The 18401-nt window shown below is 33.1% G+C and overlaps 1 protein-coding gene across 5 annotated transcripts in view; it reads left to right on the plus strand.

Moving 5' to 3' along the window:
• The window catches only part of rims2a (regulating synaptic membrane exocytosis 2a), a 197545-nt gene that overhangs the window by 134976 nt on the left and 44168 nt on the right, over positions 1–18401 (plus strand). For 4 of the 5 annotated variants that reach the window (XM_051130497.1, XM_051130498.1, XM_051130501.1 and 1 more), the window contains 2 exons: positions 6951–7054; positions 9444–9613. In XM_051130497.1, coding sequence (XP_050986454.1) covers positions 6951–7054; positions 9444–9613 — 274 coding nt within the window. Of the gene's footprint in view, positions 1–2975; positions 3006–6950; positions 7055–9443; positions 9614–13971; positions 14209–18401 lie in introns of all 5 variants that reach the window. The other variant, XM_051130500.1, reaches the window with a different exon arrangement.

The raw sequence follows: 18401 nt of genomic DNA on the forward strand, positions 1-18401 counted from the left end.
TAAATTATTTAAAAAAGTAATTTTAATATTTTTTTCTTTGAAAAAAACTTTTTTACTGTCACTTCCATCAATTTAATGCATCCTTGTTGTAAAGACAATGTACATGTCTTTACAGTCACTTTTGGTCAATTTAATGCATCCTTGCTGAATAAAAGCAACAATTTAAAAATAAATAAATAAAATAAAATAAAAATCAGATCTGAAACCTTAGCAAATGTTTCTAAAAAGATATTTCTAAAAATCTTTCTTAAAATGCTGAAGATGTGAATTAAATTACTGTGCCTTTTATGTTCCTTTTTGCTCCTTTTTGAGACAATTATCCTTCAGTTCACAATTAACCAGTCACAGATAAGTAGACATGCTCTCTTTCGTGAGTTTTCGTTGTGCATTCACGTTGTACAATCGGAGCTCATTCAAACAGAAAAAAAGAAATATGCACAATTTCAGCATGTTGTTAAATTGTTGAGATGTTCATCTCCACTTTGTGCACAAAGCTGTGCACAAAGATTCTAGAGCTGCGTATGATGAATATAGCTTCAGACAAAGATATTACTGTGTTGAATGTATTACTGAGCTAAACGCAAATGAGACGACAAGCATCAGTGACAAAGCAGAAGAGCGTTTCTCCTGCTTTAAGGATCTTGGTCCAGAATAGCTTTCTGATAAGATAGTTGCGTGTGTATGTGTTTGTGTGTGTGTTGGGGGGTTAATAGGGTCCGTATTAAGGTCCGGCTAATGAATGTCCCATCAGTGCAGCCGTCTGTGTGGAATGGCATCATCTTGAGGGTGATTAATGCATAAGAAATGTGCTTGAGTACACAAGATCACGCAAGCAGGGTCGTGGCGTGATTAATGCCGCGGCGAATCAAAGCACGGCTCAAGAGAACAATGAGGAACGGAGAAAAAATGAGTCGTATCAGCAGATTGTGTTCTCTGTGAAGACACAGATAAAGAATTTGAATATAGAGAGGAGGAGGGTGGCCAATTAGTGCAAAACAGTGGACTTAGACGCCAGCGCCATTATATAAGATACTGAACAAATGATCTAAACGAGTGTGCTGAAGGATCAGCAGGAGTGACGTGTATGATGATGTTCAGTCTACATTCTTAAAAATAAAGGTTCCAAAGGATTTTTTTTGCAGTGATGTCATAGAAAAGCCATTTTTAGTTCTTCAAAGAACCTTATTTTTTTAGTGTGAGGGACTTTTTAATGATCTAAAGAACCTTTTTCTACTATACAGAACCTTTTGTGGAATGGAAATGTTCCAGATGTTAAAGGTTCTTCATGGAACCATCAACGGCAGTAAAGAACCTTTATTTGTAGTCAGTTTGTAAGATTAACTATAGTGTTTTTTGTGATATTCTTTAAAGTAGATGTAAAGTAGATGCATTTAGACATGCTTTGGATAGCTTTGGCATGCTTACATTAAATGGCAGCAATTTGTAGGGCAGTTTCAGAGTTCGTTGTTTAAGGCCAAATGAGTGACTTACGGCCGTTTCTGACGTGATGTGACTGTATTAAAGTTTAATTCAAAAAAACGTGTGGCCATTTAGAGATTTATGCATCTTTAATGGATGCATTATGCATTGCTGCAAATTATATACACTACAAACGCTTGCAGAATGTCCACTTTTAGCGGCAAAGAAAACTGTTTTTGGTCAAATTAGTTTTTTTTTTTTAACTAATTTGTCTAAAGCTGGGTCATTAATGGCAGAACAGCTCAGAATAAAATAAAATAAAATTGCTCTCATGCACTTACACTGCCATACAAAAATTTGAGGTTGATATAATTTTTTAAATGTTTTTGAAAGAAACCAAATGTTTTTATGCTCACCAAGGCTGCATTTATTTGATCAAAATGTGATTTTAATTTATTGTTATTTATATAGCACCGTTCAAAACTAAGCTACAGAGTGCTTTACAATAAAAGGATATAACCGTAGAGTAGTAAAGTACAAAAAAATTTTAAAAGTACTAAAAATAAATTAAAAAAACATAGTAAAAACTGTAATATTGTGGAAATAATATTACAATTTAAAATAACAGCTTTCTGTTTGAATGTATTTTAAAATATAATTTATTTCTGTGATGCAAAGCTGAATTTTCAGCACCATTACTTCAGTCTTCATTATCACATGATCCTTCATAAATCATTTTAATATGTTGAAAACTTGTTGAAAATTTTACGGGAAAACTGTCCAGAAAATGTGTTCTGTCAATTTTGATCAATTTAATATGGCCTTGTTGAATAAAATGATAGATTTCTTTCAAAAAAATCTCATTGACCCCAAAACTAAACCACTTGGGACCATGTGTTACAACAATTTTACATCTAACAAATTTACTGCTGGAAAATTACTATAAGACTTCAAATAACCTGGAGTACATTGTGAATTTTGTTTAATAAATAGCACAAATGATTGCTATTTTGCTTAGATATTGTAGCGTATGTGTGAGTGTTGTGTTTTGCATCCATATGTTCCTAAAAACACATGTGATTGGTGTCAGGACCTGGTCTTGTCAAATGAAGGTTATTTCTCTTCAGGGTTTGTGGAGACTGTCCTCCTCCTCTCTTCTATCCTCCTTTCTTTCCACAGGTGTTTTTTTATTCATTCCCGTCTGCATGTTCTATTAACATTCCTCTAGTGTTTCAGGATTTGTTTTGAAGCAGGGCTGGCTGCTCTTCGTGTTTTTTCCCCCTCTGAACTGTGATTTCTTTTTCCTCTTCTTTAATGATTTTTTCCTTTTTGGGACTTGAAACTTGTGTTTGTGGTTTTATCTGCTTGTTGTGTGTTGTATTTCCCTCATTTTTTGTGTGGTGTTGTTGTTGTTGTTGATGTGTTCCCTCCCGTGTGTTTTTGCCCCTGGTTTCTCGTCCCTTCTTTCTGCACACCTCCTCTCACACCCCTCTCCTCTGTCTGTCTGTCCGTTTTTGTGATGTGACCCCCTCACCCCTCACCCCCCCTCCCAGAAGACACGGACTCCCCCAGTCGGACAAACTCAGGTCTGTCCTTTCTTCTGCTTTGCTTTTCTCGTCTTCCTCCACGCCGCGTCCCAGCTCCTCTCTGTTTGTCGCACTCCCGCTCAGGAACAATTCACCCAAAAATGAAAATTGATTTATCGTGTAGAGAATCATAGACTAGCTTTGGACCGGTTAGAAAACATCAGAAACTGTTTTATATGGATATTCAAGCTAGTCAGGCTGCAGTGTGCACATAATGAATATTAGGGTTAATCTCACAAAGAACATGTCTTTTCTATTGAAGCTTGTTTCTGCCATGGAATAAAAAAAAAAGAAAAAAGATTATTGTGACTTGTTTCTCAGAATTGTGAGATATAAACTCACAAGTACAAGTTATAATGTGAGAATTGTGAGTTACAAACTTGCGTTTGTGAGTTATAGTGTCAGAATTGTGGGATTTAAGCTTGCAATTCTGACTTTTTTCTCGCAGTTGCAAGTTCAAATCTTGCAATTCTGTGAAAAGAAGTCAGAATTGCAGGATATAAACCGACAGTTGCTATAATGCTTATAATGTCAGAATTGTGAGAAAAACTTGAGAAATAAACTTGCAATAGCAGGTTATATAGTCAGAATTGCGGGATATAACCTTGCAAATCTGACTTTTTGTTCCCTTGCAACTGCAAGTTTACACCTCACAAGTTTGACTTTTTTCTTACAATTATGAGCTTAAATCCCACAATTCCTAATTGAGTCATAAACTCAATTCGAAGGAAAAAAGCTCACCATTCTGATATTTTCTTGCACTTGTAAGATTATATTTGACAATTCTGACTTTGTAATTCACAATTGCTAGTTATTCTAAATATAAAAACAAATTGGGTGAAGATGTGAACTTGCAATTACGGGGGGGGAAAAAATGAGGAAAGGCACAAATACCTTTTTTTATTCAGTTGTAGAAACAAGCTTCAAAATGTTAAAAAAATAATAATAATAATTGATTTAAGTAATGAGATTTGGGGACTGTGCAAAAAATCTACAAATAAATAAAAACAGCCTTCTTAAAAAAAATAGGCTTAATTTTCTTTGCGTAAATTCTAAAAATATATTAAAATATTTGTAAAAAAATATATAAAATAATATAAATAATATTAATAACGGAATAATCAGTTATCACTTAGAATACACTATTTCATATTGTATGAGATGGACTTTTTTTGACAGGCTTTGTGAGATTCAACTGTTATAAGTTTGCATTGCAGAACACATTTAAATCTCTTCAAATCTGCAGTAGCTGTTATCATTTTTGTATGTAGTAATGAGTGTAAAAACTATAGAGGAGTAGTTGCTGGGACTGTGCTTGAAAAGCGAACACCATCTCTTTCTGCTGTTTGGTTGTCTTCGGTTGGCTTTTTAAATCCATCACTCCTTCTCTTTGCCCTTTTTCATGAGTGTTCTATTCACCTAGTTTTGGGTGAATTTATTGCAAATCATAGGAGTTACTCTTTGCTGTGAAGCTCATGAGCTCCCGTATCAGCTCCAGTCATGATCCTGTGTTACTTTTTCGATCACTAAGTACTTTTTCAGCAGCCTTGGTTCTGGAAATATTTTTCCCATTTATGTTCTCCATAAGGATTTTAAATAATAAATTTAAAATAAATAAATAAATAATAATACTTAACATCAGAAAAAAAAAAAATATTTGACAGTTATTGCAAAATATTTCTGTATTCTGTACTCTTCAAAAGTTTGGGATCAGTAAGATTTTTAAATATTTTATACGAAGTATCTTACATTGACTAAAGCTGCTTTGTTTTATCCAAAATGTAGTAAAAACTGTGATATATTTTTACAATTTTAAATAACTGTTTTCTATGGAAGCCCGTTTCCGCCACTGAATAACATTTTTTAAAAATTTTTTTAAAAACTCAAAATTCTGACTTTTTTTCTCCGAATTGCGTGATACAAACTCAGAATTGTGAGATATAAACTTGCAATCGTCAGTTATAAAATCAGAATTGGGACATATAAACTTATATTTCTGAGAAATGAAGTCAGAATTGTGTGATATAAACTCAAATGCAAGAAAAAAATCAGGAAAATACAGTAGTCTTTTTTTTTTTCTCTGGACTTTATAATTCGTAATTGTGAGTTTACATCTCACAATTTTGAGAAAAAAAAGTCAGAATTACGAGTTTATATCTCGCAATTCTTACTTTATTTCTTGCAATCGTGAGTTTATATTTATGTATTTTAAAAATATAATTTATTCCAGTGATCCAAAGCTGAATTTCCAGCATCATTATTCCAGTCTTGGAGTTTCCTTTCAAAATCATTCTATTTTATTTTATTTTATCGATTTGATCAAATTGAATGTGTCCTTGCTGGACAAAAATATTAATTTCTTTCAAAAACAAACTGTATTAGCCTCAACCTTTTGAACGTTATTGTATACAGAAGGAGATAGTTAAATGAGACAATCATTTGCAATGTTTTATGGCATTGGATGGTCAATGAGGAATTTTTTTTTTATAGAGATTTTCATTTCCACAGTAGCACTTCCTTTTTTGATTGGTAGATCTCTCCTCAGAATTATGAGTAATACGGCTATTTAATGCTATTTTATGTAAATGGAATTGAATCACACTACATAAAATGAATTTCTCTACGGAGAAAAGCAATGGGATTTTATACCTCCTGAACCCAATTGTTGCATACAGTTTATGGTTATGGCTTGAGCTAATGAAACTGGCTTCATGAGAGCATAAGTGCAGATATATCACATCATAGCTATTTTCAGAAGGTATTAACGTCAGTTTTATTTGCATCCACCTTTTTCATCATTTTTTTTTATTGGTGTGCTTGTATTTTCCACATATCTCTTTGAACAACTTCAAAGCAATAGAGAGCGTTTAGAGAAAGAAATGTGTTGTATGGGTTTGGCATTGCAGATATTGAAACTTTTATATACGGATTGACTTAAAGAAAGATTTCCCATAATGCACAGCGTCCTAAAAGCAATTTCAGTTGTGAATGTGGCATTAAAGTTAAAAAAACACACTGCACGTATGAACTGCGCTATAGCGCTGCAATTAAATCCAATTAATCTAATGATTCTGAGAGCACTAATCATTGGGTAATTTGCTGAACATGTTAATTACTTAACAGCGCAATTGCTATTGGCAAGAGAAAATTGCTATTGACATTTACGGCACCTGCGCTGACAAAGACAGATGTAGTTTGCTTTACACGGCTCAATGCCACAAACGAATTCAGTTTTTTGCTTGTGCAAACGTGCTAGTTGTAGCTTTATTCAGGCTTCAGAAGTATATATGACTTTGTGCTATGTGAAGCATCAAATTGTGCTTTGTAGGCGATTTTACTTGGCGTTCAACAAAATAGTCTCAGTATTAGTCTTAGTTTCGGCCAGTAAGCATGCAACCACTCTACAAACTGCAAAGTATGCATAAGTATTTAGTGCTAAATTATACAGCATTTCATTTAAATGAACTTTACACATGCACTTCATTTATTGTATGCTCTGATTTACAAGTAGTTGAATGATACTTTATCATTAGATGATGTAATGTATGTGTCAGGGTTGTGTGACTTGTGAGTAATTTATTTCACAAGAAAATTTCAACTCCTAAAAATACCTCAAAAAAAAAAATTAGTGAGCCTCTTGATTTTTTCATTTTTTTTCTGCTGTGTGCTGCATGATTTACAGTATGCCAATGTGTATGTGAAAAGACGTTTACACAGAAGCTTCTATAATAATGGTGACAGGCATTTTCATAAATTCTCATATGCTTAAATGGTAGTTAAAAGTGGTGCTTTAACATTTCAGTTTCCCTTCTAATCATGCTGCATTGTAAGAAAAAGCTAGTGCTATTAGTTTAGCATTGTACATTAGTGATTTCTTCCAGATCAGTGCCTTATTTAACAACCTTCTAAACATGCAAACTCATTGACATCTGCTGTGATTCATAGGTGCTATGGATGTCGAGGAACGAACGCGGCAGATGAAACTGAAGATGAACAAGTACAAACAGGGAACCGGCTCAGATTCAAGACTCGAACAGGACTATCACAAGGCAAGTAAATGCGGTCTACCGCTTTAATATTTAACGTGAAAAACACTTCAAAACATACTTTTTAAATGATTAAACTTGGTTATAATATACAAGTAAATGCTTCTGTTCATCACTCAGATTTTAAAATAATAATTTAATTATAATTGTTTAAAGACTAAAATAAATAAAACATACTGTATGCATGCTTGCACTCTAAAAAAAACAACCCAGCTCGGGTTATTTGACAACCCAGCGCTGGGTAAATATTGGACATGCTGGGTTATTTTGGTTAAATGTTTTTACCAAACATGCTGGGTTATTTTATTTAAGTCAACTGTTGTTTAAAAAATGATTATATTGCTGGTTTAAAATGGACTGGAACTTATAAAAACACACACAGAATTACTAGAGGCAACAGCAAAAATCAAATGATGACATTTATTATTAAGCAAGAACACATGGACAAAATACAAAACAAATTGAATTTATTTGGGTAAATACAGCATAGTTTACAATATTACATACATTTAAACTCGTTTAACATTTAACATTTTAGACATAAAAAATGTAACATTTAAAAGCAGAATTTTAATTTTAGTGTATTCAACTGTTCTCTGTAATCACTTTTTACTGAAATAGCGCTAATCCTCATGCCGGTGTGTCGCCGAAATCTGAGCCGGTGAAGGGCTGCTGTTCGCTGGTTTAACTGTGTACTTCAGACCGTGGCCTCGCGTTTCACTCGTAGCTGAAAGATGCTGTGACTGACTCCAAAACCTGGCCATAAACATACAGTACTGACATTAGAGAACATATTTTAAGATGAAACTGAGTACAATAACAAATAAAATAACAAATTATTTTACTTTATGTAAGGAAAAAGGCGTTTCCATCCTGCATTTCCATCGCTGCTGACTGACATCTTGTCTTTATGTTGCGTTGTGTAAAATAATACAATTTACAGCACTGTAAAAACTTTATAAAGGAAATAAAATGTATACAAACCTCTACTTCGCTGAAGAAGGTGGCACTGAGAACCGCTCTGTCCTGTAGAGGACTCAAAAAACACATGCTCTGACTGACTGTCAGCAGTTGGGTTGTTTCTTCAGAGACAGGCTCAACCCAGCAGTTGGGTAGAAAAACTAACATTAAAAAATAGCGTTAAAAATGACCCAGCAACTTAGTTACAGAAAACTACCCAGCACCTGGGTAAAAATTTTTCAAAATAACCCAATAAAATGACCCAACAAGTTGAACCCAGCATTTGGGTTAAAAAATAATCCAGAAGCTGGGTAAAAATATTAAAAAAATAACCCAATAAAATGACCCAACGTGCTTAACCCAGCATTTGGGTTAAAAAAAAAAAAATAACCCAGCATTTTATTTTATTTATTGACCAAGATCATCTTTCACCCCCTTAAAAAGCATGAGTTTAGCTACATTTTGGTTGTAGCTTTTAGTTTTAGTTGTAGCTAAACTTTTAGTTGTAGTAGTTGTGGCTGTAGTTAAACTAAGTCCAGGTAGTCAGCAAACCAGAGCACTTTTCAGCCATTCAGACTGCTTATTTGAACTTAAGAGATCATAGATTAAACATGATGTTTGTTTGGCAACCCATTTCGAGCAGTTGTGAAATTTTTATAGACATATTTATATACTTCCAGGTTCAGGTCACTGCTCTGTATATACATTAGTATTTGTATACACACTGGACATTGTGCTGAGATTCAACGCCATGTACGGCTATATCGTCTTCCCTTAGCATGCTTTTAAGTGCGTGGCATGAAAAGCATTATACAGGCCCAGTTCTGCAGGATTCTGTTAAATGCAGATAAGGACTTGGTTTGTTTGCTCTGTCTGATAGAGGCGCCAGTGAGAACATAATGTTTATAATGATCATAGCGAGTCATAAACACCTTATAAACAAGTATGTTACATAAGACGCTACAATCCCTCTCCATGGCCAAGATCCAGATAACCAGGAATACTTTGGTATAAACGTAGTGACTTTTGTTTTAATCATGCTTCTTTGTAGGTTACATTAAAAACAAAACAAAAAAAAAAATTAAAAATGGATGAATTTGATGCTTTTATCCAAAGCAACTTAATAATGTTAGGTAAACATTTGATCAGTTCATGCATTCCCTGGGAATCTAACCCATGCTGTACTGTTTGAGCTTAAGGAATGCTCATGAATTTATATTTTTACTATATTATTATTATTATTATTCGTGTCTTATTTTGAATTTATTATTTTTGTTTTATTTAATGTTTTTTTTATTATTATTGTTAGTGTTTATTTTAGAATTTTAGAATTTTGAATTTTAAAATAAAAGTTCCACTTGGCATTTAACCTCTTTGTATTTTCTATTTTGTCGTCTGTAAGCATCTGACCGCATGTTTCGTGTTTGTTCAGCAGCGTTCGGGAAGGGACCCTCAGCGTGGAGAAAACCTCTCGGCCAAGTCTTCGGACAGTGATGTCAGCGACGTGTCCGCTGTGTCGAGAACCAGCAGTGCGTCTCGATTCAGCAGCATGAGCTACATCTCTGTCCAATCAGAACGGCCGCGGGGCAGCCGCAAAATCAGGTGAGACGGCCGCTTCTCGAGTCAGGATAACTATCAAACCAGTGCGTTACAGTTCAGTCCGTAAACAGCGAGAGCTCCCAAACTGAGTTCTTTGAGGCCACGTACACACTGCAAAGTTTTGGGAGTGACAACCGCATGTATTTGCAGGAGTGAATTCCTCATGTTTTGGCGTCTCCTTGCTGTGGAAGAAACATGGGTATTAATAGTTTAACGCATTTGGTGTTTTGGACCAAACTAATGTTAGCATCTGGAAACCACAGTTATTTTAGTATTATTTCTATATTTTAAATAAGCTTTTATTTTTCTATTTTCAGTTTTAATTTTAGATTTATGTGATTTTTGCTTTTTTTTTTTTTTGAACATATATTTCTATTTAGCATTAATGTATTTGTGTTTTGGTTCTAGTTTTAGTCATTTTAATTAACATTTAACATATCTATCTGTCTATCTGTCTATCTATCTATCTGTCTATCTCTCTCTCTCTCTCTCTCTCTCTCTCTCTCTATATATATATATATATATATATATATATATATTTTTTTTTTTTTTTTTTATGTAATATTTATAGTTTCTTTTATTTCAGCTTTATTTAAATATTTAAAGTTTAAATATTTTAAACTAAAATGAAGTTTTAGTTAAAAATAACACTGCTGGAAATATTATTATCATTTGGCAGTTATTAGCAAACCGAGGCAGGAAGTTTATGCGTGTTTAGTCTCAGCCTCATGCCCTCATACCACCCACCATCTGAAGGCATACTGATCACATAACTAGCATCTCTATCCAAAACCCTGCAGCTCTAATCTGATTGACAGACTTCCAGGAAATGTGTTACCAGTCCACCTGGAAACATAATATTTGCAGAGTTGAAAATGCCTTATGGCAATTTAATTCCTGAATTTGAAGTGAGAATGCAAACAGGATGCAGAATTTGAATGTAAGGAAGTTAAAGTCAAATACGTACAAAGCAATTCGTACACTGCTGTTCAAAAGTTAGTATGATTTAGTATGATTTTTAATGTTTTTTTTTTTTTAAAAAGACTTTTCTGCTCATCAACGCTGCATTTTTTTAAATTAAAAATACAGAAAAAAATGTAAAATTGACATATTATTGCAATTTTAAATAGTAGTTTTCTGTTTTAATATACTTTAAAATATAAATTATTTCTGTGATGCAAAGCTGAATTTTCAGCATCATTACTCCAGTCTTCAGTGTCACATGATCCTTCAGAAATCATTCTGATGTGCTGATTTATCGTCAGTGTTTAAATTGTTGTGCTGCTTAATTCTTTTTTTGCAACCTGTGATGCTTTTTTCAGGATTCTTTGATGAATAAAATGTTAAAAAGAACAGCATTTATTTAAAATAGACATATATATTCTAACAATATACACACTTTTTATTCGTCAAAAAATCCTGAAGCACAGCTGTTTTCAACATTGATAATAAATCAGCATATTAGAATGATTTCTGAATGATTACTCTGAAGACTAAAATAATGGCTGATGAAAATTCAGCTTTGCATCACAAAAATAAATTATGTGTTAAAAGATATTAAAATAAAAAAACAGTTATTTATATTTGCAATAATACAGGTGCATGTTAATAAATTAGAATGTTGTGGAAAAGTTCATTTATTTCAGTGATTCAATTCAAATTGTGAAACTCGTGTATTAAATAAATTCAGTGTGCACAGACTGAAGTAGTTTAAGTCTTTGGTTCTTTTAATTGTGATGATTTTGGCTCACATTTAACAAAAACCCACCAATTCACTATCTCAACTATTACTTGGTAGGGGCTCCTTTTGCTTTATTTACTGCCTCAATTCGGCGTGGCATGGAGGTGATCAGTCTGTGGCACTGCTGAGGTGGTATGGAAGCCCAGGTTTCTTTGACAGTGGCCTTCAGCTCATCTGCATTTTGTGGTCTCCTGTTTCTCATTTTCCACTTGGCAATAGGTGAGTTCAGGTCTGGTGAGTTTGCTGGCCAGTCAAGCACACCAGCACCATTGTCATTTAACCAATTTTTGGTGCTTTTGCCAGTGTGGGCAGGTGCCAAATCCTGCTGGAAAATGAAATCAACATCTTTAAAAAGCTGGTCAGCAGACGGAAGCATGAAGTGCTCTAAAATGTCTTGGTAAACGGGTGCAGTGACTTTGGTTTTCAAAAAAACAGTGGACCAACACCAGCAGATGACACTGCACCCCAAATCATCACAGACTGTGGATGCTTAACACTGGACTTCAAGCAACTTGGGCTATGAGCCTCTCCACCCTTCCTCCAGACTCTAGGACCTTGTTTTCCAAATGAAATACAAAACTTGATCTCATCTGAAAAGAGGACTTTGGACCACTGGGCAACAGTCCATTTCTTCTTCTCCTTAGCCCAGGTAAGACACCTCTGACGTTGTCTGTGCTTCAGGAGCAACTTAACAAGAGGAGTACGACAACTGTAGCCAAATTCCAGACATGTCTGTGTGTGGTGGCTCTTGATGCCTTGACCCCAGCCTCAGTCCATTCCTTGTGAAGTTCACCCAAATTCTTGAATCGATTTTGCTTGACAAGCCTCTCAAGGCTGCGGTTCTCTCGGTTGGTTGTGCATCTTTTTCTTCCACACTTTTTCCTTCCACTCAACTTTCTGTTAACATGCTTGGATACAGCCCTCTGTGAACATCCATCTTCTTCGGCAATGAATGTTTGTGGCTTACCCTCCTTGTGAAGGGTGTCAATGATTGTCTTCTGGACAACTGTCAGATCAGCAGTCTTCCCCATGATTGTGTAGCCTAGTGAACCAAACTGAGAGACCATTTTGAAGGCTCTGGAATTTGATTAGCTGATTGGCATGTCACCATATTCTAATTCGTTGAGATAGTGAATTGGTGGGTTTTTGTTAAATGTGAGCCAAAATCATCACAATTAAAAGAACCAAAGACTTAAACTACTTCAGTCTGTGTGCATTGAATTTATTTAATACACGAGTTTCACAATTTGAGTTGAATTACTGAAATAAATGAACTTTTCCATGACATTCTAATTTATTGAGATGCACCTGTATTTCCTATTATTACTTTTTTCTGTATTTTTGATTAAATAAATGGAACTTTAATGAGCATAAGAGACTAAAAATCCTACTGATCCCAAACTTTTGAACGGCAGTGTGTCATTTTAGCTAAAAAAAAGTTTGTCAACAAAGTTAAAAAAAATTCTAAATTCAAAGTCATGTTTGTAAAATAATCAGTACTTATTACTTGATGAACATTAATTTTCTCCAACTGATTCTCCAAACTGTGTTTGATCACTTCAAACGGTCTCTTTCAGTTTAAGTGGACAGGTCTTTGTCCAAAATATTAGTCTGACTACATGAAAATGTAATTCTACATGAATACGATTAATATTGTTGGCTCTGTAATGAATTGCTTGTTATGTTCCTCATTTGTAAGTCATTTTGGATATAAGCGTACTAAACTGGTATCCAAATTAATAAATGGGTCAAAATGTATCTCATATCAGAATCTTCCAGGCGTACATTTTGTTATAGAATGAGGTTATCACTCCTATAAATACCTGCTGTGTGCAGAACAGGATTAAGCACTCGGAAAAGGAGTGAGGATCATATTTAGCTGCAGTGTGTACATGGCCTGAGAGAAACAGCAGCTCTGTAGGCTTTATCATTTTCTGGGTCTGAGGGCGTTCAAGATTGGGTTCGGTTTAGGTGAGTTTGGCTCCAAATCAATGCGGGCTTTCTAAAATTGTCTATACATTTTAAATTGAATATGTACTTCCTTTCAAACGCTTGAGGTCAGTAAGATCCTCCTATTAGAATGATTTCTGAAGGATCATGTGACACTGAAGACTGGAGTAATGATGCTGAAAATCAGCTTTGCATCACAGAAATAAATTACATTTTAAAAATTTTTTAAATGCAAAACAGTTCTTTTAAATTGTAATAATTTTTCACAATTTTTACTGCTTTTACTGTATTTTTGACTAAATAGTTGAAGCCTTGGTAGGCATAACAGACATCTTCAAACCAACATTGTACTGACCTCAAACTTTTGAACGGCGAAATGCTAGCAAATAATCACCAACAACTAAGCACACTCTCGTCTAACACGCTAGAGGTGAATATTTAAGTTCTGCAAGCTTTGAAACACATTTTTGTTCTGTTATATGTGCATACTGTCTGGCTTCTGTTGGTTTTACTGTTTGCATTGTGTTATTTTGTTGTGTTGTCATTCATTCATTCTTACTTTACGGTTTACATTCAGGTAGTGTTGACACCTGTTTTTTTCACTGTGCTTCATTTTTGTTCTGCATGCTGCTTACACCTCTGCTTCTACTTCTGCCGGCCACGCCCACAGCAATGCAGTGCAGGGGCGGAGCCTCTCCAGGGAGGGGGAGGACTCTGTTGGGGAAGCGTTACAGGAGGAACAGGAGAAAGGAGGGTTAGAGGAGGACAGTGGGAGGAAGAGGGGAGGAGGGGGAAAGGCAGGAAAGCTGAGGAGACAGACAGATAGTGTAGACAGAGAGGAGGCAGAGCTGGAGGAGGAGTCTGAAGAGGGCGTGGCCCAGAGGACGGTCTCAGAGACGGACCTCAGGTAAATTATAGCCATGGCATCCAGCTGTATCTCATACCGTAGCTACAAGGCATTCCATTGGATACAAACATACTGCTGGTGTATTCTGTTCATGACCAAACAAGGTGCACTTAGAATGATTTATACTCTTTCCGAGTATTACCCTTAAAGTCATAGTAATTTTAAAATATAAATAAATAAATAAAGTTAAAAAAAAAAAGTATTTATTATACTTAAAGTATTTTAGTATTTATTTATTTATTTTGTGTATGTGTGTATGCATTTCAATAAAAAATGAAATATAACATAAAATACTGGTAAATAAAACTAAATATTTACAAACATTACATCCAGTGTTATTTTAGTGTCATTGTGGTACTATTATAGTTTTCACTAATATTTTAATTAGTTTTATCTTTCTATATTATATATTTATATTTTTATGAATTTTAATTTTAATTATATTAATAAGGTTTTGTTACTTTGTGTTTTGTCATTTTTATTAGTTTTTTTTTATGTCAGTATAGTTTTATATATTATTTTTTAGATTTGGAGATTTTAGTTTATCAATTTAAACTAAATAAAAATTAAAAATAGTAAAAAGTAGCTTCTTTATTTATTTAGGTTACAATGTTTTTCTTAAGGTTTTAGTTCCCATAAATTCACAAGAAATCCTTTGAATTACAGTATTCAGAACAGGAAAGGAAGTATAAAATAAACTTATTTATTTATTTCAGAATTAATATAGAACACTCATAAATAAAACAAAATATTTACAAACATTTACGTCCAGTGTTAGTGTCGTAGTTCATCATTTTAGTTTTAACAAAAAAATGATACATTTTCCCTTGGTTATTTATTTATTTATTTATTTATTTATTTATTTATTTATATTCGATTAACATTTATTTTATTTCAAATAAAGATTTTTTTTTAAAAGGTTTTAGTTTCAGTTCCCATCAGTCCACAACAAAATCATTTGGCAGAACAGGAAGTATAAAATAAACGTAATTTGTTATCATTATTATTATTATTATTATTATTATTATTATTATTACTATTATTACTATTGTTATTATTATTATTATTATTATTATTATTATTGTTATTATTATTATTATTACATTTACATTTAGTCATTTAGCAGATGCTTATTATTATTAATAATAATAATTATTATTATTATTATTAATTATTATTGTTATTATTATAATTATTATTATTATTATTATTATTTCTTAACTTTAAAAAAATAATTTGTTGCCTGTTTAGTCATTAACAACAACAACAACAACAACAATAATAATAGTAATATAATAATAAATTATGATGATTATTATTATTATTATTATTATTATTATTGTAGAACAGAAAGATTGATCTATATTTGAATTTAAAAATAATTTGTGCACATTTAGGATGAGAACTAAACAAAAAAATTCAGCGCTATCTTGCAGAGTTGGGAATAGGGAATTGGACAGTTGAGTTGGGAATTGGGTTATTAAGTCAAGGATACTTTTTTAAATTATTGTAGGACGACCTAAATAATACTGTATTCCAGATATAGCTTGCTGAAAACTTGAACTAAAACTGCCAACTCGAGTCCAGTGAAATGAGTGTATAGATACAGTAGATGGCAAGCCATGGTGATTCGCTCATGATGAATGAATCAGTTTCAGTCATGTGCTAGTGCTGCTTATGTATGTTTAATGTCTGTATGGCATTTTAATGTGCTGCTGTTTGTATATACTGCGACTAAAATTCAACACTCATAAAGCTTTATTTGAGGTTTATTAAGAACTTGAAATGTTTAATGTTATGAAATGTTTTATATCAATGTCTGCAGACCTTCTAATAGCCCTTTTACCCCCATAAAGGCCTCCATTCAGATACAGCTTCATACTCAATTGATTTTATAATGCTTTTTGACCTTATTATCATGACAATTAAGCAGTCCCTGATTCTATAAGTACAAGAGTTACTTTGTATTTGATGTGATTTTATTTTATACTGTGGCTAACAGCCATTCTCATTCAAATGAAAAATAATATTTGACATAAATGTTATTACACTAAACTATAATGGATATGCTGTAAATAGCTTTTTAAATGCTTTTTGCAGTGTTATTTTAGTATGGTTGAGAAGCTATTGTAATTTATAGAGTTTGTAAGGTAAATTTTTAAGTCCGTCAGGCCGTATTTGTGATATTTCTGAACTCATAATTTCTCACTGTTGACACTGCACTTGTCATCTGGGCCTCTGAGCGATGCATTAGGCTCTCATGGGGTTTGTAATGAGGAAGATAGGAACACGATTTTCTTTGTTAATAAGTGACTGTAAGCGTAAACAGACCTTTGAAGCGTATTGTTGATCATATTGCGTTAACCGAACATGCGAATTGATGAACGCAGATTGTGCATAAGGAACGGTGATTTGGCTGAAGAGGCAAAAAGTGTTTGCCTGTAATGTCATGCGTTCTTCAGGTGATCTTTCTGTCTGTCTGTGTTTACTGAGGCGTGACGGATAAGTCAATACGTGCCTTGAGAAAACAGGAAGTGATGTCAACGGCGATGGTGGAAGAGCCACAGGCATCGTCTGCCTCATTAGGTGACTTGTGTAATATATGAGAGGCATGTGTTCTGGTGGCAGTTTTTTTGCAGCTTAGTTATGCAATCTCATAACTAATATGCACGTATGAAACTAGCAGGTGGAGAAAAGAAGGAAAACAAAGCCATAAAGAGGTTACTTAGCATTGCCTTAAAAGGCACAAAGAGGCATTGAGGTTTGGGAGTGGTCGCCGAAGCATGTGTTCCCAGTACACAGACAGTCATGAGATATTTCATCTCTTTCGTTTCTATTGGTTTTTGTGGTATTATTATCCTCTAGTCAGACGATTTTAAATGCAGTGTCAAATGCAGAAGTCCTTTATTGCACAAATCGTTTTCTAAATCAGTAACTTTGGCTTGTTTTAGAGTAAAAATGTACAGTATAAGCATCCTTAAAATAAATGCACTTAATAGGCAAAATTCTTTCACATAGACTTGTTTTCAGAGAATATATCTTAATTTTAAAGTTACATGTAATTTTTCATTTAATTTTTCATTTTTAAATGTACATTTTTTCAATTTAAATTTTAAAAATGTTAAAAATCTTAACATTTTCTTAACCCATGACCTCATTGCACTTTATGATTTATTTGTAAAATAATAACACACACACACACACACACACACACACAAAATAATATCAATATAATACAATATTTGCCAGTGGGATAAGAAAATTCTCTTAATAATTAAATGCATTAAAAAATTAATTGATATTATTCACAAATATCACATTTTATTGAGATGTATGTATGTGTATATATTTATATATATACAGATACATTCATGTATATATTTAAGAAATATTTACAAGTATATTTATTATAATTTTTTATATAATTTATATTATATATAAATAAAATATTTTGTACATAACATATTTCTCTTAAATATATACTTTAATTTGTGTGTATTTAGATATACGTAATAATTACACACAGTACACACATTTATTGGGCAAATTAAAACTTTTATTTTGTATATGATTAATCGTGATTAATCGTTTGACAGTCCTAATATATAATTATTTAAGACATTGGTAATACTTTATAATAAGGTCTATAAATTAATGAGCAATGCATTTGTTACAGTATTTATTGATTTTTGTTAACATTACTTATAAATATATAAAAATGCAACTGTTCATTCCAATAATAACATGCAACTTTTGATTTTACATATGTTTTTTATATACCTAATTTCTGCATTAAATGGACAACGTTTTTTTTAAGCATTTAATTAATATGCTATTAATACTGTTTCACAGTCAACACCATCATTAGTGAAACTGAAGCTGCTGTGATAATGTGATCAGATGATGCTGACTTTCTGCTCTGTATCAAATCATTAGCATCTCATTTTCAGAAATGTCAAGTAGAGAGCGTCTGAGTAAGCTTTGAAAGCTAATTCTTCATTTGCAGGATGCTGTATACACTTTCTGTATAAGCCAAGCATGAGAAAAGATAGATGCTGTAGTCTCTACCACACTTTAAGAATTCACCATTTTTGATCGGGAGTGGAAGTTGATGATGGGACTAAATTTCATTAGCATCGCCTACAGCGGTTTAGCGCTGCGTCACATTTCATTTAAAGGTCAGTTCTCTGTGG

This window comes from Labeo rohita, chromosome 16, assembly GCF_022985175.1.
Source record: "Labeo rohita strain BAU-BD-2019 chromosome 16, IGBB_LRoh.1.0, whole genome shotgun sequence".
NCBI lineage: Eukaryota > Metazoa > Chordata > Actinopteri > Cypriniformes > Cyprinidae > Labeo > Labeo rohita.